Raw genomic sequence first — 25,626 nt, 5'->3', positions numbered from 1 at the left:
ACAAATGAATTAATGAGGACTTGAGACCAAACTCTGCACATGATGATGATGATGATGATGACGGGAAGGAGGAGGAGGAAGATTTTTCAAAGTGCTTCCGGCAGAGGACTTCAGTTTCTTGCAGTCAGGATCATTGACGTCACTAAGCTGCTCAAGGCCACAACCAGCGCTCCGAGTATAAACTTCCAGGAAATTCCCTAAAACAGAAGAAAACAGTCAATCGAAATCCAGTCTGTTGGTTATCAGAATAAAGCATCGGAGATATTTCTGTTCTTACAGATGATTTCTTCTTTGCAGGAATCAGAAAAGGTGCAATATTTTCTCCAAGCACCTCCGCTGGTTTAGCTTTCCATTCCTGCATATCTTTTCCTCCTGATTGCCTTTTGACGAGTTTAGATAACTCAATGTGGATCGCCTGAAAACAAAGACAACATCTTAAGAAGCTGTGGAAAAGCTGCACTCTGTAGATATTGTAAAGGAGACATGAACTATTTTATCTTGAGCAAAATGGTGCAGTTTTGAAAATGTCCACTAGGTGTGAGCAGAGATCTGAAACACGGTGCCTTACAAAGTAGACCTCAACATATTTTTTAGTTATGCTTTATGCACTTTAAACTGTATCCCAAATGTCCATGCAAATGACTTTAAGAAGTATTTTATAAATACTTCCATTAGATTCGTAATTAGAGAAAAATTGTCATAAAATGAAAGAAGCAATGCATGCATTCTTGTTTGCGATTCATCATTTTGTGCACTTTGTTTTTGTGATAATTTAACAAACTGCAGAACAACAGAGAAGCTAAATCAGTTCTCTCATAAGTATCTAAGCCAGCATTGAGAGGAGAGTATGATTACCAAAACAACAGATACTTCTGTTTCGCCTCAACAGGACCAGACATATGTGATGCCGTTCTCTTTAGGTCACTGTGTTGTGAACAGCCAATTGAAATGTACTTCTCACACTTCATAAACTAAATCTAAATCAAACCAGGGTTGCACTGGAGTAAAGTAATGTTCATAAACAAGATTATTGTTCATTCTTGTGGTAGTTAACGGTGTACAAGTATGTAGCGGAGTCTATGTTGTAGTTGCAAGCTTGACTGGCTCGTTTTTTTAACTTAACAGTGACAATATTTAGCATGTGTTTTTTTTGTATAAACTTTGCCAAACAACTCTGACCAGTGTGGTCACATCTGTATACTGCCAGATGTGCAGTTTGGCAGATTAGACAAACCACACAGGCAACAGAACAGGCCTTCAGCAGAAGAGGTTCACTGGGATCTTCTCTTTTCTTGATGTGTCAACAACTTTCTTTTGAAATTCTATGAACTTTTGTGAACTCAATGAGGCTGTAAGTTAAATGTATTTAATTGTCATCTTTCGTTTGTGTTATGAATTTCAACATTTGTTGAATCAAAAATAATGGTTATTTTTTTGCATTTGTTTTGCATTTTTATGCACCATAAATTGGTGCATGAAGGAATATTTTGAGTTATGTTTGGTGATCCTCTAACTTTGCATCTAGTCATCAGTCAATATACAATATTTCAAGTAGAACAATTACCTGCAAAATGAGTGACCTTTCCATCGGCCATATCAACATTTAAGCATCGTCGTTGCTGCTGCTGACGTTCACAGAGCCATAAGCATGGCTGTCAAATATATTTCATTATACATATACATATAAGTTAAGTATATTGTCAGAAGCTGGTTGGTTATATATATTAAAATGTTTACTTTGCATTGATTAATTTGTCCGAATAATTGCATCAGGTAAATGACCACACACAAAAGTAAAATTATTTTCAACAATTGCATAAAAAAAAAATCTTTTACCACAACATATTTGAGAATTTTAGAATAAAAGCGTCAGCCCCCATTAATTTGTGGTGATTGGTACATGCGGTGGCTGTAATAATAATTTTGGAGTGACCTTTGCTCTGTGGGGGATGGGTGGAATTCACAGGTAGATTTGTAAGAAAGGTGGCGAGGGGGATTGAACAGCACACCCACTTAATCTCACCTTGGTGGCCGGCTCCAGTTTCAAGGCCCTTTTTAGCACCTCCATTGCCTCTGTGTATTCACCCATATCTGACTGGAGCTGGAGGAGAATAGAAAACCGGACAGTGTGAGGAGATCCGTTGGACCCATGAATCAAAACAGGCAGAGAACAGATGGCAATAATAAAGCAGCTATTAAAAAATCTAATCCCATTATCAAACAAATCCCCCTTTCTTCCAGGAACTCCCCCCGTCATGTATAGCTTGATAAAGATCAAATGAGATGCAGTGATGTTGTCTCTCAGTAACAACACGACAGCATGGGCCCTCACCTTTCCCACCCTGAAAAGGGACTTGACGTTGTTTGGCTCGAGGGTCAGAACGTCCCGGCTGGTGTGCAGCGCCTCGTCGTACCGCTCCAGTTTGAGCTGAGCGGTGGCCAGGTTGTTCAAACACTTCACCCGGTAGTCCCGCACCTCCTCCTCCTCAGCCTCCACAACACGGTTGCCACCATCTGTGCAAAGACAGAGACACACAACCTCTGACTTCTGCTCTGCTGTGGACATTCTCATGTGAATCTCTTAATTGGTGACACAAAAACACCTCGACAGAGTTTAGTTATCTAATCTTGGAAGGGATTTATTCTGAAGTTTTACAGAATATGGAAATATTTAGAAACTCCCATCGGGTGTCATTATAAGTATAGTTAACGGTCAGTTATTTTATTCAGATGGATATTGTATTACTGTCCCTGCGGTAACAACTTTATGGTTTCATCATTAGACCCGAGACTGTCCAGCTGAATACAGTAGTGACTCCAGTAATGAGCACTAGCTCCTACAAAGGAATTTTTGCGCTTGGCGCTGAGTATGATGGGTGATAAATGTCAGCCGCTCTGGGACTACATCCGTGTGGATGAACATGCTTTTTATTACACTTTTTTTAAATCTCAAATTCACGGTTGAATTAGGTAAATTATTTTATGATACGGTTCCAGGTGGGATTCTTTAAAGCAGCATTAACAGATTTTTGGCCACTTAAAAGGCAACGGCACTCAAACATGATCGCCTTTTCAGTTGATTAGGCAAAGTTGTTAACCTTTTGCCTATTAACACATCCAGCAGATACAGAGCAACATACATGTTAATATCATTAATATTCATTAATATTTTAATATTATTAATGCTTTATAACAATAATCATAACACATTATACATAACTGCTGGTAACTCTATTGTGTATTATAATTCCCATAATGCACTATAATGTGATTATAAGTTACCATAAATGGTCATTATTTGCTTTAACTAAAGTGAGGGATCATAATATAATAAACTGAGTTAAACTGGTAAGGACATTTACGTTTCATTAATGTAATGTTTCGCCAAAAAACTCACTCTAAACGCTCTATTGACTCAAATGAATACCTGTTATATACAGGTTCAGGTCGAGTAGAAACAGTATATATTATCTATTTTGAGACAGTATCTTTTGTCTTGAGAGTGTTTTTTTTGGGGGGGGGTGTCTGTTATAACCTTAAATAAATTAGTTTTACAACGTTTTGCATGTTGTTCTTGCATAGATTTAATTATATTTTTCACTTTTAATGCATTATAAAATTATTATAACATAAAAAAACATTATGATACTTGACAGTCATTAAATAGTCATTATGTTTTATAAGGTGTTTTTTGTAATGCAATATATTTATGGTTGCTTATAACTATTATTATACATTGCTAAGTCGATTGAGTGTTTAGGAGTGTTTAGAAGTCTAATGTTTATGTGAGTGCATGTTTAGTTGCCTTTGATTACAGGTTAATCAATTAGAGTGATTTATAATTTCCACGTGCCATGAATTGTATTTGTAAAATAAGTCTGATGGGCCCAAAATGACCCAAAAAGAGTTAAAATGTTGATATTTCTGCTTTATTATTGTTGTTATTATTTTTCTGGTGATCTTCTCATCCACTAATTACGCGATCTCGATGCCCCGATAAACTCCTCTCTTCAGTGCCACAGTGAGTTCACTCTCTGGTTCACTGTCATTGATGCATTATGAAGCAATCCATGTTTTTCTCCTCATTGTTCAGTCACATTTCTCTCTCGGGCCCCCCCTGCCTCGTCAATGATTAGAACGATTAAGGAGGTGGAAATAATATGAACGTTGATTAGCTTTGATTATGCAAAAAAGAATTAAGCAAAAACATTTATCATGGTGCCGGGCTCAGATAGATGTGGCTCTGCATGGTGACGGTGTGATTAGTGTGTTGGCAGACTGCAGGAGATCACTAAACTGTTATGTCATTATGGGCTCAGATTGATGTAGACATGTTGTGTTTAAGGTCTCTATCAGATCCTGCATTTGAATATTTCTAATGAATGTGTGTGTTCATTTTTATCTGTTTTCTATTTCCATTTCCCCCTTTTTTTCTGTGAAGATAATGCTCATATCTATTACTACAACACATTGCTGGTACAGACGACAGTATGGAAATATTTTCTATGAATAAATTCAGTTTTTGGCGATTACCTCTGCGTGTGGTTAGCACATCCAGAGCCATAGAATAGGCTCTGACAGCCATGCTGTATTCTTCCCTCTGGAAATGAAAGTTTCCTCGCTCTCGTTTCTGGTTGCCAATGCGGATGCAGTCTGCGATGGGCAGAGTCAACGGATCCTGCTTCTCTCTGACATCCAGCAGCTGGAGCTGGTAGAGTAAAGGAGCCCAGGCTGGAATATCAGGCTCCCTGCATGTAAACAAAGACAAAAACAACAACCACACATAATCAATATCCCACAGGGCAAAGAGTAAAAGAGTTAAGATCTTAAAAGATTATTTAAAACAATCAGGAAATCAATCTGATCGCTGCCAGCTTCAAGAAAAGCAGAAACAAGCTGGTCAACATCCTGCAGAAGAAACTCACGGCTTTGTAACTTGTGCATGAAATTTGATAATTGTGCTCATCATACAATATTGTGTTTAAAGGTGGCCATATAGATGCATCTGCTGTGGTTTGTATCAAAAACTAAGAGATCAGAATACAAAGTGCAAACTGTAAGTACACTTGTGTATTTTTTAGTTGCTCCCTGTATTTATTACATTTCACCGTATCCAACAGTTCACTCACACCTTAAAATCAACACCTATAAAAGACGTCTGAGTGACTCCGGCTCATTTAAAGCAGACACAAATTTGAAATCGGTATGAACCGGTGTGAGCCGGCGAAGGCTTCAGCTTACTCGAGAGTCACTCAGAAGGAAAGTTAATTTGGTTTTCAATCATCTGGCTCCTGTGACCACATGGCACACAATGGTCCATTATCAGTTACTCTGTGAAGGCTCTGGTTCCAAAGGTGTGTGTGTGTGTGTGTGTGTGTGTGTGTGTGTGTGTGTGTGTGTGTGTGTGTGTGTGTGTGTGTGTGTGTGTGTGTGCGAGAGAAAGAGTCAGTGAGATGATTAATTCAATGGACTGGCCGTGAGTAGATTTTTGCTGATTTTTAATTGGCCTACATTATTGATTGTAAAAAAAGAGAAAAACAATTACAAAATATTGCATGTTTCGTGTTTAAAAACAGAAACCTGATTAGTTGTTTTTACACTGTAATAAAACATAACAATTTTAACTATAAAAAGCAACATCCACTATTAAAGTGGATCCTGTAAGTTTAATGAACTCATCAAGAATCCTGCAAAAGGAAGTTCAGCCCGCTGCAGACCTGCCCAGTGACTGTTTGAGTGTGATAGTACTGGGAGTTGTGCCAGGGCATGAATTATTCATACTGGTTGTGTCAATGAAACAATTTATGTCTGTCGAACAGAATTAGTTGTATCCCCAGTTACTGTGAGACTGTGGGATCAGATTACCCTTTCTACTCTCCTCTCTGGAGACCTTGTCCACTGTCACAGGAGTGTGAAACCAGCAGCTGAGCCGAGGCCTCAGAAACCTGAGCCGGAGGAAGTAGTGTTCAGAGACACTCGCATTTAGGGCCATCAATAAGTAGACGCAGGTCTTTTAGAAGCTGATCAGAACCATTTTTGACAGAAGCATGTAGTCCTGCCGACTTGTTTTAAGCTGCATGTTTAGGAAGAATCAAAGACGCGTTGTGTAACAGGCGTTACACAGCAGCACAGAAGAAGACAGTTGATCCATTTATAAAGAACATACAGCCTGCGTGGCTCGGGTCGCACCAGGTAATAGTCTTTCAAAAACGGGCCTGACGCTGCCGATTAGTCTGCTCATGTCATTCGTTTTGCTGGCGTACTAAGAATGTGACACCATCACCAAATGATCCACTGCACAGCCTGTGCAGCACATGGACATACTGTAGCAATGTGTTGTCCTTGCATGCTTTTCTCTCCCCTTATCGGAAAATATTACACAATATTCTGAGGGCTGCGTGTTAAGTAACAACGTATAACAATCACACACAGTGCCTGCTATACTGATATGGACTTCTGAGAATTCACCTCTAGACCCACTTCTTTTTTAAGTTTCTGAATAATGCAAACTAAATGTCTGCGCTTTGAAACATGTTTATACTGAGCTTGATGTCTTAACCAGAGCAGATGCAATGGAATGAGAAACCTGGCTCTCTAGTATGTCAGTTCCCGGAAAAAGTCCCAAATACAGTTTTATAATCGGTGTCTGAAATCGGGACAGTGCGTGCTTTGTAAATTGTAACTCAGCAGCAAAAACCCTTTCTCATTATCATCATTAGATAATAACTTTTTTTTTTTTCATGCAAAGGAAACACCCACTTCATTGCTCATGACTCACACAGATCAGGATACATTAGATGAGAAGTGATGAGTCATTTCTTATTCATCAATGCAAGCGCAGCTGCTTCGGTGCTAACTGCTCAATCCTAATGTGTCACATCAAAACTTCATGAATCCCAAATAATGTGTTATCCTGCAAGGGAAACACAAGTCAGACACACACACACACACACACACACACACACACACACACACACACACACACACACACACACACACACACACACACACACTGCCTGCTCACTGCCTGACAATTCTTCACATGCAGGAATCAACAGGTGACCTTTGCAGCATTATTTCATTAAGCTCAGTAGCTAATGCACACGCAGTGAGCAGAATACCATCACAGTATACAGAACAATGAGAAATAATGTGAATCACTGAGAGTTGAGCATCCTTCACAAGCTTTAAAAAAAATGGGTATGACTTGTCGAGCTGTCGAAAGCAATCTGAGAATGCAGTGCGCTAACAGATCTATGAGGTTTACAGTGTCATGTGGGTCATTGGTGATTAGCGCCACACCAGTGTGCTGCTGCGCTGAGCTCAGCCAATGAGCCCCCAGGGCCTTATTAGTGCAAACAGGAAGCAGAGGCTGGTCAGCAGGGTGAGTTACCTCCACAAGATCCCAGTGAAACCTGAACCTGCAACTTAAGCCCGGGTCCACCTTTTCCCTAACACTGCGCTGCAGAACCAGCCTCCTACCAGCCTCTTTCTGCTGCTCTTAAAGAGACTCATTCACTCAAAACACAAAATTGCATAACGATGGATTTATGCATCACTGGTGCTTTGAGCTAAAGGCTAACATCAGCATGCTAACAAGATCACAATGCCAACATGTTTAAGTTTAGCAAAATTGTTAGCATGCAAACATTTGTTAATCACATGTTCATGATTGATATCAAATAAGATATTATTTGTAATATTTATTGCAGCATATTTGCTCAATTGCATTACTGAAACAGTACGGATTTCTATTTCTGTCTATATACAATGTCAGCAAAAAATAACCAGTCAAATTCTTGGTTTGTGAACTGTGGCCAATAAAACTGATTCTGATTAAAGTGTATTGATATTTAGCAGTGGTGGGCCGTGCATTTTATACTTAGGCCTGCTGTCTGATATCGTATACATAAATACGCGCATGACGGGATGCTGTTCGGCGCTAATAAAAAATAAGCTAAAAGGGAAAAATAATTATAATAGATGAGAGAAAACTTAAAACCAGTTTAAAACCCTTAACATTCATGTTTATTTGTGAAAAACAATTACATTATAAAATTGATATAATATAATTTAATTACAAAAAATTTAATTAAAATGATGAAATAGCTATACCTTTGTGATTCTGTTTAGGCCAGCAGAGAAGTCTTAGCAGGCCCTGACGGCCCGCCACTGATATTTAGGGTAAACAAGCCTTGGTCCTATGTCACGCAGCAAAGTGTATTTAAAAAATGTGTCAATTTGTTGTCTAGCAACCATAATGAGATGAGATGTATCACGATGGATTGATCAGTTGTATTGGACACTTCTTAGTAATCATTCCAACTCATCCTGAGGGTGACATGAATGTGTGTACCATTTAATAGTTGTTGAGATATTTCAGTTTGAACCAAAAATGTCAACCATCTGATGCTACTACATGAAAAGTCTAGGCATCAGCAAAGTCATCATAGGATTCATCCTCTGAGGAACACTAACATCTACAACATTTCACAAAAATTAATCAAACACAAGCCAAGATATTACAATGTTGACCGAAATGCTGCACAGACCAACTACACTACTCTAACATTGTGTTTGATTAATTAGACAGTTTAGAAACCCCACATTCCCCTGCAATAATATTGCATTTAGAATGATCAAATCACAGTGAGCTGTGAGTTGGTATTGTAGGTTGAAAGCACTGGGGTGATTTTTCCTCAGTTTCCAACCAAATTACCTTGACAGTTGTCTCGTGACCCAAACCAGAGAAAAGGTCAGTGAGAAGAGACACAAAGGTTTTTTTCGAGGCTCTGAGCCTTCAGCAGGAGGACGAAGCCTGAGGGCTGAATATACGAGACATTTGCTGTCTGCATCTGAGTCTCTGTTATTTCTGAAAGTCAACTTGTGGATCTCACCTTTGTGACAATTTTTGTGAATGTTTTTAGTCTCTATTGATCTTGGCTATGGCACAGGAAGTCATAATTTTTTTAATCCTGCCTACAAACCTGCGATTTACTTTATTGTTTCTTCAATTTTAATTGTCAATGAGCACAACACCGGACCTCTTTATACTGCTGGAAAAATGTGAGAAATGATATAATATAATAATGATATATATAGTAATTTAAAATACAATATTGTTTTATATACACCCTCAAAACTCGTACCGTCAGGTGTATTTTCTTTCACATTTCACTGTGACCTACTTCCACAACTTTCAATAACAAACTACAGAGATTAAACAAATCTACATTTAATCTACATTCACGAGGCCCACCAAGCTTATATTGTCTGACGTTTGTGTGGCGTGGTTTTATTTTTCACATTATGACTGACTGAACAGTTCCCATTAAAAGAGGGAATGTTTCCCTCATCTTCCCTCGTTTGTATGAATGTGGTGATAAGGACAAGAAGCTGTTCCGTCCTGTGTCACGGGAAGATATGCGTTCATTACAGATGAATTTGATCCATGTGTTGTGGCTTAGCAAACTTCCTCATCAAGGTGTATGATGGTGCTGATGACTCACCCTGTTATCTGTCAAGCATGCCCCTCGTCGCTCTGAATGAAAGGAAAAACTCCCACAGAGGGAAAACTGTGGTCACTTTGACGTCACGCTTTCAAATGATGGAAAGGCCAGTGATGCACCTCAAACTGGTTTCTATGGTTACAACCTCAGATTGTGCATTAATATACTGTGATAAATGTGGTGTGCAGCTTGTATGATAATACTAAATCCAAGAGGATTTATGAGGTTGTTTATTTTTTTACAGCAGAGAAAAACAGGTCTGCTGCTGACGTTCAGTGTTGTGTCTGTTTTGACTCTTGGATGGACACACAGGACCAATACAGTCGTGCAAAGGAGCTTAGCTTTAATCCAGGCATTGATGAGACGTCACAGCTGTTTTTTCTCGCTTGCTGCCATTCCAGTTAATTTGCAGCAAAAATAGCCTGGTACAGTGGAATATCTAGAAACTAACAGTGTAAGACCTTTTAGCTGTGCCTGCTGCATGTGCTCTGCTCTCCTTTTTGTCTTTATTTCCTCCTCCGGCAATGAACCAATGAAACTGTGCTCGCAGGGATCAAGGGCAGCTCCTGCCTACATCCTGGCTGCTGAGCTCCTCAAAAGTCCCCATATAATCTACAGCAGGTTTCCTTAGCCTGTTAAAATGAATCCAATCTCAGCCCTGGCCTACCTGCAGGGTATATAGTGGCTGTTTAAATAGCAGGGATGTGCAGTTTCCAGTCCATTTCAGAGAGACTCGTTGGTCACACGACTTTAACCAGCTTTAACGTACAATAGTTATCTGCAGTAGGCAGGGTAAAAGCCAGTACCAGTGTGTAAATGGGACTATTTGAAACATGAAGGTGTGAGTAAAGAAAACATGTGAGAACACCATTAAAGGGACAGTTCATGTGTCTTGAAGTGGAGTTGTATGTGGTCCATAGTCAGTGTGGTACCCACAATAGATGGTGTTTGGAGAAACAGAGAGAAGTACCATCACGGGAGCAAAGTAATGCATTGCTGTGGAAAAAAATCTATATCAGTTTAAGTGTATATGCTATATTTAGAATATTTTCTGACATGAAACGGAAGTTAAAGTGAAACTTATACTGGTTTTGTGGCTCTGAAGAGAGCATAGATAAGTATCACTTTTGGTTCAGTGACAAGTCATTACGGCTTACAATTGCATACAGAGTGCTCTGCATTCAGAACAAAAGCAGCCTGTGTTAGAACAACACACGGTGCTGTGTTGGCAGGGGCGTGTTGCTTCAGGTATCAGTGAGATGAAGCAATATGATTCAGGAAGTCCAGTTGGAAGACCAATAACATCATCAGGCACCAAAACCTTACAACGCAGTTTATAATATTATGAGACAATAACTCTGGAGAGCTACCAGAGCAGCAATTTATCTTTTTCACGATAATTGCGAGGCAAATATTAGAGGCACTTCGCTTATGGTAAAAAATAATCCACAAGGAAAACATGCTTGCATGTGTTTGATTAAACAGATCAGATTTTAGCTCAGATTTTGTCTCCACCAACTCATCTGAAAAATCTCCAGTGCGATGAATGATACAAATGTTTATCCATCAGATCAAGCTTGTTTTTATCATGTATTCAAGTCTTGTCTCAACTCAATTAAAATCTAAGAGCTAATTTATCAATTTAATTAGAGTGATATCAACTGTGAGCTCCACCTCACTGCAGTGAAAAAGTTAGTGATTGAATGATTGAGGGTAGTTAAAAGTGTTTAAACAAAACAAAAGCTTTACCCTGACTCACAGGTGAGAAGGAAAAGTTTCAGTTTCTACCTCATGCAACGATCTGAAATCTCTCACAGGTTTGGGCTCTGATCTGTGGCAGAATCAAGATGAATACTTCCTCAAAAAACAAAAGATCAAAGCTTTATGGTCTGCATTATGTTGGATGAAAGCAATCTGTCTTACACAGAAACACATCACCTGAGGTCATTATCTAGAATACCAGCCTCGCTGTTAACTGTGGAAGATATCTTATCCTGGGATTGACTCTAAATCCATAATCAATCAATACGAACAAGCAGATGCCTCTGAGGTGTGCACGGTGCGGTCAAGTGGCCGTTTCTCATGCAGCCGGAGGTTTAGAGGGAGGTTTAGTTTGAATGGATTCTTAGCGAGGTAAATGTGAAGCTGTAGTGAACGGCCATGACAGCTCGGATCTTTCTTTGCACAGACGTTATGTCTACTGATTACATAAACTGAATCTCTGCCAGTTTTAGGTTTCACTTGTGAACTTCAAAGCTTTAAGTTCCTACAAATTCTGAGCGAGGAGCCAAAAATCCTGCTCTTTGAAAGATGAAAGTCATTCCTCTTCCATTACGTTTATACTTCACACAAAATGTCTGTCGACTTCAGCGGACAAATGAATCCCTGAACATTATTTTGTGCTTTCTGTTCAGATGAGCAATTTAATTTGCACTCAGATCAAAAATATATTTTTCCCACAGAAATTAGATTTTGGCATTAAACATGCATTCCTTATCATCCTACAAGGTTGCTGTTTTCCTCCCTCTGAGGTTGCAGAGTTTTGAACATTAACGTTTGTGATCACGAGCTGCTCATTGCTTTGTTTATTACATTCAGGTCGAGGAATAAATGTCATAACGAGATATCGATCAGAAATTAATTTCCCTTCTAAGACCAAGCTGTCACATATGCATGTGCCGAAACCAGATAACTCCCACCGAGAAAATGTCACTGTGTCTCAGATATTGTTTTGCAAATTGAGCACACAACAGACAGCGCCTCCCTGACTGGTAATTTAATGAGATGTAGCTTTAAAGCAGCATTTGCGCCTGTACAGACACACCTGGCCTTCATGTCGGACATATGTGAGGAGTAATTTACAAGGACGTACATTATGTGCACATGTTGACTTTCTGACGGTGTGTACATCAAACAAAAACACCATCATTATCATTCACTGTCATATCGCTGTACACGAGAAATAGGACTGCCTCTGTGTGTGTGTTTGTTATCTAACCAATAAAGATCCAGCTTCCTTTCAGCAGCAGCCGGCTTTACCTCCTGTGCGGCATGTGAATCAATAGCAGCCCACTGAACTCCTGACTTATTAGTCAGGATGTCACGGAGGACCAGGCGGCGTCTGCCGGCCGAGTAAAGCATATGTAGCAGGGCCATTAGCACGATCCTTTAGTCTCTCTCTGTGATAGCTAAGCAGTGCAATGAGCCCTGGAGTACCAGTCTTCTTAAAGAGCCACATGTCTTAAGAACAGGCTTGATTTTACTTGTCCATAGCCAGTAGCAATGGCATAGGTCACTCTCATTATGGAGAGCTTTGAAAGCAAAAACAAGCAGCCCATTTACAAGACATTTCTTTCTGTTTTTGCTCTGGTTTTATTTACAAACCGATTTGTTTTCTGGTAGATAATGCCGTCTTTTGCTATACATGAGCTTACATGTATTGTCCTTCCCTCCATCTGGAATGACAATGTGAAACATAACCACAGTGCACCTAATCCCATTAGTGCTATGAAACAACTGAGATGGTTTCATATATAATGGAATATACTTAGTAAATCACTTCAGCTTAATTGCTGCACATTTCTTTTTTTTTTCCAGTGAGGACGTCAGTGGGAGTCTGCCAGCCATTAACTTTGAGAGGAATATTTTGAAAGCTTTGTGTGTGTGCGTGTGTGTGTGTGTGTGTGTGTGTGTGTGTGTGTGTGTGTGTGTGTGTGTGTGTGTGTGTGTGTGCTAGACTGCTGCAGACGACTGATGACGGAGCAGTGACGTCTCTGTGAGATGACTCACACGCCACGTCCCCACTGACGGTACCTCTTCATCAGCCTAACACAAACACGTTCACACACACACGCACGCACACGCACACGCACACGCACACACACACACACACACACACACACACACACACACACACAGTGCCACTTGTTACAGATATCCTTCCTCTGGCTTGCAGGCAGCACCCGCCGCCTCACATCCCTCCACAGTAGCGGCATCACACTGCTGTACAGACACATACGCTTATTTTCTCAGATACAGAGTTGTCACTACTTATTACATGATACATTTAGCATCAATGCAGACTTTTTTAAACTGCATGTGTGTTCACAGTGCATCACTGTGTCTTCCCACACTACTATCCCATCTGCTCCAATTCCACTGGGAAAAAATTATGAATTGGGTTCACGAGTTGCCCAGACAGTCTCCCTAAGCTCATGTAGCAGAAAGTTGCATTCTTTTGTAGTTTGAAATGTGTATCCAAGAATTTAAAAAATCATAATAAGAAGTGATGTTGTGGAGCCACAAATGACGAGTGGGACTGGGTGGTCCTGGAAGTCAAAGATTGCCAGACGCAGCTTCTGTTTTTGAGCAATGACGAGGGGGATTGAAAGCAGCTATGAATACAAAGCCATAGGTACATAAATAAAACAGGAGAGTCAAGGCCGGTCTATGCTTGAAACAAACTAACTCATACAACATGTTGAAGGCAAAAGTGTCTGTAGCTGTTGTTGTCGTACAGAGGGGTGTGACGCAAGTGTACAAATTGGCCTCAAGGCACACTTTTGGGAAAGCTTTAGACCTGGTCATAAACCAAAATATTAGGCTTGATGATGGGGCTAGGACAAAATAAGTGAAAATCATCCTGAGGGGGACACTAAATGTGTGTGTAAAGAAACAAAGAGGTAGAGTGAAGCAGGAGAGGGCTAGCTAGTAAACACATATGTAACTAAATGTATTCACAATACTTCAAAAATTGTCTCTGCAACTGCTTTAAGAGGAAGGAAATGCATTATTAAACACTTGGCCTCAAGCACACATGTACTGAATGTAAGTGTAACTTGTGTTTGTTTACAACTAAAATAAAAGAACTGGAGAAAGGGTCAAGTTATTGGCTTCGCAGGTGGGAAGCCAACAAAAGTCTTGTGATGAAGCTCACGTCTGGCAGGTGAAAAGGTGTCAGTGTACGGGGGGACTGAGGAAATGCTTTGTTGTTTTTGTTGCCATGTTAATCCCAATGGGGGATTACGCTGACTGATGTCCTGCTCGCTCTCATCTGTTGCTTTATGTAGTGGGGTGTTTACATTTAACTGCGGTATATTGGCAATATTGAGGGGTTTAATTTGAATAAAATCAAACATCGTGTGTAAAGGACAAGTACTGCAATGTAAAAGGTAATTTGGTGATCCAAAGAGTGACAAAAATAAATGTCAAATTAAAAAACCACGCATACAGAGCTCGAACCAGTGTAGTGGTTATCCACTTTACTCTAACAGTAAAATGTTATCTTCTCTTAAAAATACACTAACTACCTTAAAATCAATAAAAGCACATTTAAGTTGAGGAGATTTACTGTCCCGCTAAATACCCCCTGACCACGGAAAGCAGAAGTAGATATAACTGAGGACAGTGCTGTAATATGACCGAGGCTGTGTCGATGAGAAAGATAAGCTAGCAGTAAGGGAAAAAGGTAAACATCCAGGGAGATTAGATGAGGGACATGCACAGTTCAAACATCGGTCTTAGTGGCGAAATAATGCTGCGATGCCAAAACAACCTACCATCTAGTTTTCAGAATTTAAAACAAAGATCAGATGTAATTCATACATTTCTTTAAAGCTTTAGGTCAACACATGAAGCTCCAAACTAATGTGGCAGTGGTTTTGGCAAACAGGAGAGCAATGAGAGCCTAAACCTGATTTGATCTGGAGCGTGCTACAGCTGTCGCTGCTTGCCGGCCTGCTTCTGGAGTGTGAGATCTGGGTGTGGTTTCTTGTCAGCCTGCTGTGTCGGGAAAGAGACACACAGAGGCCAAAAGCTACAGTCAAACTTGTTTAGGTCACATGACCATGCGACAAGCTGTTGCTTGAATTCGTGATTGATGACAAATACTTACTCCAAAACAGTAAAGTTGCATAAAGAGAGGAAACAGCAATGTGGGGAAGAAGGCTTCAGAGTCATCAGTGTGTTTTCCGCAGTTCTCAAAGGTCACATTTTTCATTTGACCCAGGTGGTGATGCAGAGTGACTCACACTACCACCAGCACAGAGATGAGCTTCGCCTCGAAGATTTTATGTGTGGACAACATGCTTACGTATTTGGAGACAGGGGAGGATGGCTCAAGTGCATTAAAATGACAGACACCAGTACGATTCTGTGGCGAGTGAGTCACTGTACCTGTCTGCTGGCGAGTGATCCATGTAATGAAAAGCAGAACTTTGCTTTTTGCCGTTCTTTGCTGTATCGTGTTACAATTGGGTGATAAGAGGAGAGAATGGTGCACAGTAGAGGAAGAATACACAATAATGACAAATATAGATCGCCCAAACTTCTGTCAAGTAAATCACTTTGGCATTAATCATACTTTTCAACCTCAGCCTATAAGTATCCTTACTCATCAGCAGTCTTGATCCCATTGATCACATTTCCAGCTTAACACAGTCTCACAATGCCTCTTTGCTCTGTGAATCTCTCAGCCTGCGTGCCTTTCTGCCCTGACAAATGTCACTGTTGCCTTTTTCAACTGCATTCCCTGCAGGATACGGGTGTGCCGCTGAGGAGAGAGACTTCCACACTTGCCAACTTCTTCAAGAGTGTCAACAAAGCTTCCCCTTGAGCACATTCACTGGAAGACGCTTCACTAGTTAATAATAATGTTACCTATTAGTTCAGGGTAAATATTTAATACTGTGTGTGTAACAAAATAACGCTTGCACACAAATTCCAATGTAATATGTTTTATTTAACAATTAGTTTTGATGCAGACTGAATATAATTGCCCTTACGACATTCCAGTCTGGATGAAAACATTGTCCAATATAATGATTGGGAAACACTATTTGTGTTCTGTCATGCTAATTTGTATTAACTGTACAATTGTAAAACATATGTTGTACATTGTCTGCTTCCTGAAACAACATTTTTGAGTTTGCTCATCTCTTTGGTTGTAACTATATCTCAACAACCGTTGGATAGATTGCCTTTAAAGTTTGTAAAGACATTCATGTTCCCCAGAGGATTAATCCTTCTGGGGTATTGATCCCATGGCTTTTCCTCAGGCACCACAAATTACATTTCCTCTAGCTTCATCAAAAAAGCTGGAAAGCTGGATCTAATGGCATTTCCATCAGTATCAGCTGTACTTTGTGGTTAGTAACAAATGTCAATCTACTCTTATTGACAATAAACCAAACCAAATCACGAAATCAAGTACACATCTGGATGTATTTACACGTACACTATTTTAAACATCAGACCACATTTACCTGCACACTACGATAGCCTGGCAGTCAGACAAAAGACAAAATCCACAAGATCACATTAAACTTTACTGCCTACTAACAGATGATGAATATTATGCAATAACTGCCAATCATTGAACTGTTAGAGTATTTTCCCATGAACTATAAAGCTTCACGTAACTTGCTCCAACCTGCCACTGTTCTGCCACATCAGTAAGCCTGAAGTAATCAAGGCTCGAACAGCCATCAGACCCACCTTGCCTGGGGTCAAAGAGAGGGAGATTCCTCTCTCTCTCCTCCCACATCAGGGCGTGTTTGTTCCGAAACTGGCAATAATTGCCATCTGGTGTGTCTCCAAAGTGTCTCTACTTTTCTATTAATTTTTGTTTGCTTAGTATGTGATTATCTATACCTGCATGTTGTGGTTCACTCAGACGATTCAGAAAGGAGACGGTCCTGAGAGTCAGTTTCCTGAATCTATGTCACGTGGGTTTTTTCTACTACCGTGCTCCTTAAAGACTACCGGACCATTGAGTCTAATAACTCTGAAGGGTGAAATGAAAATGAGCATGAATTCTGACAATTTGTACCATTTGTCACAAGCCACATATCTTCAAATAATTCTGACACAATAATGGCATTTTCCAGACAGACAAATCAGAAGGAAATGTACTTTGTTTGAGACTTTTCTCAGTCTCAGTGACACTCACAAGATATTGCCACTTACATTTCTGAACGCCATAGGCAAATAATATTTGTAATACTAAATATGGTGTCTGTGTAAATAAGTTCTGCTAGCAAAAAAATATTAATACTTCATACAAATCTAACCCAGTCTGGTTTCATCTACCCACACGACGTTCACGACACCTCCAAATGGGGTGGCGGAGGAAGTTGGAGGCAAACACAGATCTGTTGGTGCCCCATGTAATGCTATGGGGCAAAGTGTTTTTGGCATCATGTGACGGACACGGAAATTCTACGATTTGGTCACCATGTAGAATTTGCTTCAAAGCCTGGAGCTCTTCCTGTGGCCTTGTTTTCACAGTCACTAGTAATTAATTACCTGTTTTACTCCTTGTGGTATACACCAGGATTTCATTTTGGGTCCCGTACAGTTCTTTCTGTAGATGTTACTAATAGACTATGGAGCAAATTGTCCAATTCACATATGTTGATGTCTTATTGTACAATACTCTGCTTTACCTTTTATTTCATTTGTGTTCGTTTCAATTTACCAATACGTCATTTGTGGTTGATTTATACTAAATGGAGCCTTGGCTAAACTTCAGGTTTATTCATACATTTGACCCAATCTCATTGTGACACATGAATGCAACAGTAGAAGGATTAACTGGCTGACACAGTACATCTGGGCCTGGGTAAAACTAGTAATTTAACAACGACACATCCCAGTGGTCAAATCAACTTCAGTTCAACATGTGCCACTGAGGTAGTTCTCATTTGTGCCAAGATTTAAAGTACACCAACACCTTCGCTGCCAGCAGTGGGATTTAAGCCTCTGTTTATGTTTGCTGACAGCCGGCCAAAGCAATCCCAACGGCACACCATTTCAGGTCTTTAAATGGCTTGTGTGGCGTTTCACATACGGCTAGAAACACATTATTCACAATATAAAGCATCTGCCATTGACACTAAATGTTGATGACTTTGTGGTAGTGCAGAGCTGATGAGGCAGACGACCTGGAGGGTTCATGAGTGTTTATGAGTGGGGTCTGTCCAGAAATCAAAAGATGTTAGCCACCACTGCTCTCTAATATTAACTTGTCTGCTGAGGGGAGGCAGCTTGTGCATGCCTCAGTTGGGGAATAGCTATGACGTGTGCTGCGGTTCCCTCGAAAAGGCGAGTGTGATGTCTTTCGTCACCTCTCCACTTTAAAAGGCTTTAATGTCACAGGAAACTCGTCAGAGATTCTTACTGTCGATTGAGTCCCGACAAGCTTTTCTGTGGTAATCAATCAGGTAAAAGCTCCAGACTTTTCTGGGGACTTATTGTCTTTGTAGTCACATTTTTAAGGAGTTGCCGCTCAGCCCATCACCCACACACCGAGCTACAGACCACTCCACTGTGCGACTGAGAGAGTTCAATCAATGCCTATGCCAGAGAAAACAGAGAAGCTAATGAGATTTTCCCTCATTGTCTCTGATTTTACAGCACAGGCACGCTGTGGCTGTCAAATCTACCCTGAAACATGATGTCTGTTTATGCTCGAGATACTTATATGCGTCAGCTTATTTGCTCAAATAATTGTTTCATTAGATATGTTTTAAATTAACTTCAAGAAGCAGGTCTGGCAGCATGCCATGATTGAAAAGGTAGCTCAGTGACATTATGGGAAAAACACGTTCTCTCCATGAGTTAGATGAAAAGATCCATACCTGTCTCATGTCTTTATGGTAAATTAACCTACAGCCAGCAGCCCGTCAACCTATCTTAACTTAAAGGACTGGAGACAGCGGGAAAGAGCAAGACTAACTCGGTCCAAAGGTAACAAATTCTGCTAATGGCACCTCTGTTAAATCTTAACAAAAATCAAAGTGTAAACACTGTTTTAGCTGCTCAGAGAAAATAAATAGGTTTGCAGATAACTCTAATACAAATAAAAAATGTGGTTTTATAGGTATTATAATATGTATAACACAATTTGTATTTGTAGATCTTGTTTGTTTAATCTTGTTCAATATATAATATATTGAACAAGATTAAACAAACAAGATACAACATTAGTAGATGTGCTTGTAGGCCGTTTCCACTCATTATGCTAAGCTAAGCTAGCATACAGACATGAACGTGGTATTGATTTTCTCATCTAATTATCGGCAAGAAAGAAAATAAATCTATGTCCCAAAAGGTTTCCATCGGATTACCTGTTTTTATCTTGGAGTTTAGTTGAGTTTGTAACATGCTGTATTATTACGTATGTTTTTGATTTTTCCACTCGCCATATCAAATCATTAACAAATGCATTTAATTCCAGTGACCAGTGAAAATAACATTCAGAGTCACCAGCAACCTCTGTAACAGAATCAAGTTTAAGCAGTCGGCATGAAGCTCTGATTGTCTACCTTCTGGTTCGGCTAAATCTGACTCCACAGCACACAACCCTAATCAGCTGCATCAAAACAATCATTAACTAACCTCCCGTGGCCTCCGTCTTTTTCTCTGACTCCTTGTCTAACACACAACAGAGGGCGAGAGTCTAGACAACACCTAAGAGACTCCTCGCTCTCACCTCGCACACCCCATGTCCCATCATCCCCTTAACAGGACCTCACACACAGGAGACTGAAACAGTATAGTACACACTAACACACTTTCACAACACAATGTTCAGCACATTTGCACATTATGTTGTCAACAACGTTCAAATGGACTGTGTTTTACTCTCAGCCTGTAAAAATGGATTCCAATTATGAATTTAGCTCTGAATCCTTCACCCTTTTATGGCTTTTACAGCCACATGATAAATCTGGGTGCATGTTTGTTTTTATGCATTACTCTTCTGTACAGCGACGCTTCACAGCATGTCCTAAATGCAGCTGAATGGACGCACAGCAAACGTCAGCCAGTAGATTCTTTATTATTGTATTTTTCCCTGGCGTTTTATATTTACAACATGTTGTGCTGTTTACTCACAGAGCTCACATGACTCCAAGTTAGAAGTATCTATGTTTAATTTACTCTAATGGGTGTGGGCTTACACAAACACTGATATGAAATATATATCTATTCACTTTCAGAATTAAATTATTGGCTACAATTCTGTTGTTTATGAAAGAGCTTAACATACAGAATATTACCATTTGCTTAAAAAGTATTTTAATAGCGATAACTAAAGAAATTAATTTGCTCCAACATTACAAACCAGTAAACCAATTATATCACATTTAACACATTTGCCTTTTTGAAAAAACTAATATTTTCCTGGATATGTTAGTATACGCAATCTGATCAAATCACTGTTATACATTAATGTCCCCTTCTCACGTGTTCAGGTTATCTAAAGTAAACATTAAACTATAAACAATGGGTTTTCTTCAGTGACACCAATCTCCTCTGTGTTTATACTGGCTCTTTAATGGCGTAAAGGTCATAAACCTGAGCCATTGGCCATAATATAAGTGGTGTCCTCCCATAGGTTGTGAGGTTACAAGCACGTCATTGATAGGCTGCCTGTGAATGGTGTTTGGAGGTAGCCATCTGCTCCTGTTTATGGTTCATTAACCCCGCTACCCCTGGTTAAGCAGGCTGCCCACACAGCAACAGGTACAAGAAGCCAACTTGAATACAGAAACCTATAACTGACCATGTCTGGTTTCTGCTTCAACCTGCTCCTTAATTAATTCAACAGTTCACCATTAAACAACAATAACTGGAAAATCCTTACCTTCCCAGAAGTCCATATGCATACAGTGAATCTGCCAGGAGTAATGTGATCTCACCCTTCTGCATGGACATGACACACTCCTCCAGGGCCTACAGGTGTCAAAACACAACATGTTACTGAGAGGACTGACATAGCTTTTTACAGAATTATACCAAACACTTTGTTTTGTGCTTTTCTATGTCCTTTATTGATTAATAAAAAATATTCAAGCATGTGGACCATCTCTTTAGCCCTGCTAGCTCTAATGACGACAGTGTAGGTCAGTTGGTTCAGACTGAATACCTCAACAACTATTGAACCATCATAACATGTGGTGCATATATTTGTGGTTCCCACAAGATCAATCATAATGATGTTGGTGATCCTCTAACTTTTCAGCTATACCACCATGAGGTCGACATGTTGTTAATAACATTCCCAACATGCACTTTCTGTACTAACTAGCAAATGTTAGCATGCTACCACGCTAAGTTAAGATGGCGAACATGCTAAACATTGCACCTGCTTACATCAGCGTGTTAGCATTGTCATTGCAATGTTAGCATGTGAATGTTAGCATTTGGCTCGAAGCACTGTTGTACCTAGGCAACCTCCTAGTCTGAAAAGTGAAGTCATTGGAGAAGTGCCCTAAATTTGCATTATTTCAATTGACCATCAGGGGCAACTTCTCTGGTTGCAAAAAAAAAAGTCAAACCGTATAGAAGTCTATAAAAAAATGACCCTACTTCCCACTTGTTTGTCTTATTCTGTAGTTTCAAGTCTTCTCCAATACAACATGTCCATTTGGTAGGTTATGGTTCTATAAGAGTAAAACAGATTATACAACAGGGTACGCTTCAGAACAGCAGTCCACAAGCTAATGGATGACATAATTTACAGCAAAGACTTACTTTTACGAGCTATGCTTGTTGTTTAAAGTGTGATTAGCAACTTGAGATAAGAAACTGGAGTTATAGTTGAGACATGACCTGTACGACCGGATTGTTTCACAAGTAGCCAGTTTACTAGCTAATCATAGAAAAATTAAAAATCGAACCATTAGACGATAGCCGATGAGTTCCAAGATCATACGCCCACTGCGTTCTGCCTCTTTTGCTTTCCAAACACATTGTTAACCTGCATTCAACCAAAGGCTGCTCGAACCTGATTGGTCAATAGTACTTTGTCTACAAAAGGAAACCAGAACGCTTCAGATACCAAAATATGTTAATGGAGATTCGTCTGCAGACTCTTATTTTCACAGTCACTATTGTTCACAGTCACTATTGGTGTGACACAATCAACTACACTGTCCGAGAAAACTAAGGGGTTTACCTGGTTTACATCTCCCTCTCCAATAACAAAGAGCAGCTTGCAGTCCTTCTCCACCACAGTGCGGTCCTCCAGGACACACTGCATCTTCACAGTAACCGCTTGGCCCCAGGTGGGGCTCAGAGTGTGCGGGGCCCCGAACTCCACCACCTTCTTTCTCAACAGCCGGTCCTCTGCGTGAGAAAAGAAGTGAAGGTCATGCAGGAGGAAGCAGGGTTAAGCTGTATGTTGGTGGTAAAAATCAACAAACCTCAGAAAAACGACCACAAACATGTCAAGCTTGACTTCAGTCACATTTTGGGCATTTTACTTCTTTTCTGGTTTTCATCCAAAATCAAATATAAAGGTTAGATTTTATTAAAAAAGAAGCACTAGCTACTATGCAAGCTTCGCTACTAAATCCAAGTCTGTGTCTTTACCCACTTCAATGATGCATCCTCACCTGTGATCTCCTGCCAATCGTCTGCCACAAACAGCTCCTCAAAGGTGGAGGAAGTCCACTCGGTCATCACATATTCTGGAAAGAGACTCTCTGCTAAGCTGTCTCTCTCCACCACATCATCCTCTGTTGATGGCTCTTGAAATCTCACCATCTTCCAGCTGTTGGTTTTTCTCAGTTTCCTTCGCTCTTTGCATCCTGTGTCTCCACTTTTCTTGGGATCAGAGGGGGTTTTTACCTCGGCGCTTTTACTCTCACCTGCACAGCTCTCTGTTTCAGCCAGCTCTATCCCACCCAGCTCCTTGCCTTCCTCTGCAGGCCCACAAGGTAGCTCGGTGTGACTATCCCCAGAAGCTAGCTTGGAAATGGCCTCTCTTACCTCAGGCACTGCAGGGTGTTGATGGTCTTCACAACTTGGCTCTGTCTCCATTTCACTGCAGAGAGCGATGGACACCACCTGCAATAGCCTCCAAAAGTGATGATCCTCCTTGTCCGAGCCAATGCTCCACTTGGTGAAGGTTAGTAGTTCTGTTGTAAACCAACTTCTGCCACCTTCACTGTCAAAACAAAAAGAATATCTCCATGATGTAAAAATCCATGTTGTGTTTCATTAAATCCAACTCAGAAGGCATGCCTAAACCCTGCCTTCATCTACAGATTTTAAAATAAACTGTATCTCGCCTGCAGCTTCGTAGTTTCTGCCGTTCTGTTGCACCTTGATCTCTTCTCACTTCTGCTTTTGTCCACCTTAGTCTAAATAGTCCTGTGATGTGGCGGCAACCAAAAATGATCAATGTAAAGAAACTGTGCAGCGCAACAAATCACTCCCAGCCGGCAGGCTTGTGCATTGGTAATCTGCAGGATTAGAAGAGAAAAACCTAATCTGCCAGAACGTCTGTAAGCTTCTTAATGACTTCACCGTCGTGCCCCACAACGCAGTTTCCATGAATGCAGTCGACCAATAGGATCTCAGGAAATATAAACTCAAACATAATTTGCTTTGAGTTATGTTGGGAGATTTTTATTTTCACTTTTTAGGAAGTGCCACCACACTAATAACCTGCAGGCTGTAAAACTGGCACTAGATTACGGATTAAATACACGTTTTTTAAAGTGTAAAAATTGCGGGAGGAGGAAAAGGGAGATTTATGTTTGGAACTTCTAATGAGTTGTATCCCATAATTAAGCACATACATTAATCTAAAATCTGAAGTCATCTGGCCCCAAAGCCAGATGTGTTACCTAAAAACATCCACTTGTTCACAGGGTGAAAATGGGATTGAGACATTGATTGAAGTGTCACAAGACTGTTATTAAGGCATTAGTAGAAGAAAAATGTTACACAGTTGTTACATTGGAGCACCACTGCAGTTATTCCTCACTGCACGTTTTACTAAAGGAAATTATAAAAATATCAAACCTTGACACATTATATCAAGTATTTGTCTGTCATGTCTCTGTGAAGCAGTAGACTAATTTAGACAAAAAACATCCCCCGAGCAATATTGTAAATGAACACTGCATTACTGACTGTGAGGCTACTCTTTAATCCACAGCCACAGCATGTTGTCCATCAGGGATTAAATTAATCCCAAATCCATATTTGTCTTTCAATTTCCCTGACAGAAAAATAATTCACAAACCGCAAGTAAAGCGGATACTTTTACCATACTTGAGTACTTTTATTAAACTGTTTGTTTTTTAGTTCTTTCCCCCTACATTTAAAAGTAAAATACAGTGTATGCATACTTGTCTAAAACACTAAAATGCTGTTTACACATTATTCTAATTACATTGATTCATAATTTTAGTAATATTTCAAGCAAAAATGTAAAATAAAAAAAGATCCATAGAAATTTCTAAAATGTGAAGATGTGCTGTCTTTAAAAAAAAAGTCAACTGAATATCTTTAGGTTGTGAACTGCTAATAAGAGAAAGCAAGACATATTGCATTGTCTCTTTTGACTCTGGGAAGTTGTGTGTGATGTTTTTTTTACATCTTAAAGACAAGAATCAAATCATTTGTGATCTCATCAATTGAGAAAGTAATCGGGAGCTAAATCAATGATGAAAATACATTTAGATAATATAATAAGCACTTTGCACTTTTGATACTAAAAGTTGTCTTGTGAATACCCCTTTAACAAATGTTTTGTTACATGTAATAGAGCCTTTTTATTAAAAAGATACCTTTTTCCACTTCTTCCACCACTGACATCTTTCAGTAATATATAAAGTGTTTAATTGGTTTTGGTTAAATTACATTTAAAACACAAAGTTTCTCTGCACAAACAAATAAATCGGAGTGTTGTTTCCAAAGTGGCATCAATTTATCTCTCATACATTTTCATGCAGGTGATTTAATACTTCCTCTTGTGTGTGCTGCGGAAACACATGGAGTGTATTTACCAAACACTGCTTGGACTTGGATTGCAACTTGGACCAGAAATAGATAAAAGACGATTTAAATACTCTCTGAACAAAGATAAATAAAAAGAAAACTCAGAGGGCACAAATAACCAACGAGTGTGTCTTGGAAGCGAAAGTTAAATAGTTTCGTTTATTTCGTACTTATTATGTGTGTGCGTGCGTGCGTGCGTGTGCGTGCGTGCGTGTTTGTGTGACTGCGCGTGTGTGTATGCGTATGCGTGTGCGTGTTTGTGTGTATGTGTCTGTGAGCCCCGCCCACAGCCTCTCTCCTCCGTGACGTAGCAGGCAGT

General features: G+C 39.9%; 1 protein-coding gene across 1 annotated transcript; it reads right to left on the bottom strand.

Annotated features, from left to right (window-relative positions):
- Positions 1-63: 63 nt before the first annotated feature.
- fkbp16 (FKBP prolyl isomerase 16) lies at positions 64-23,336 on the bottom strand (the record flags this gene model as incomplete). Its single annotated transcript, XM_079223047.1, has 8 exons — positions 64-197; positions 278-415; positions 2,024-2,101; positions 2,333-2,514; positions 4,534-4,748; positions 21,157-21,245; positions 22,471-22,640; positions 22,910-23,336. 8 exons carry the CDS (start codon positions 23,334-23,336, stop codon positions 111-113), a joined length of 1,386 nt encoding a protein of 461 aa, XP_079079173.1. The 3' UTR covers positions 64-110.
- Positions 23,337-25,626: the final 2,290 nt, after the last annotated feature.

This window comes from Taurulus bubalis, assembly GCF_910589615.1.
Source record: "Taurulus bubalis genome assembly, chromosome: 9".
Classification (NCBI taxonomy): Eukaryota; Metazoa; Chordata; class Actinopteri; order Perciformes; family Cottidae; genus Taurulus; species Taurulus bubalis.
The sequence above is the reverse complement of the archived record's forward strand: the minus strand, read 5'-3'. Positions and strand labels throughout refer to the sequence as shown.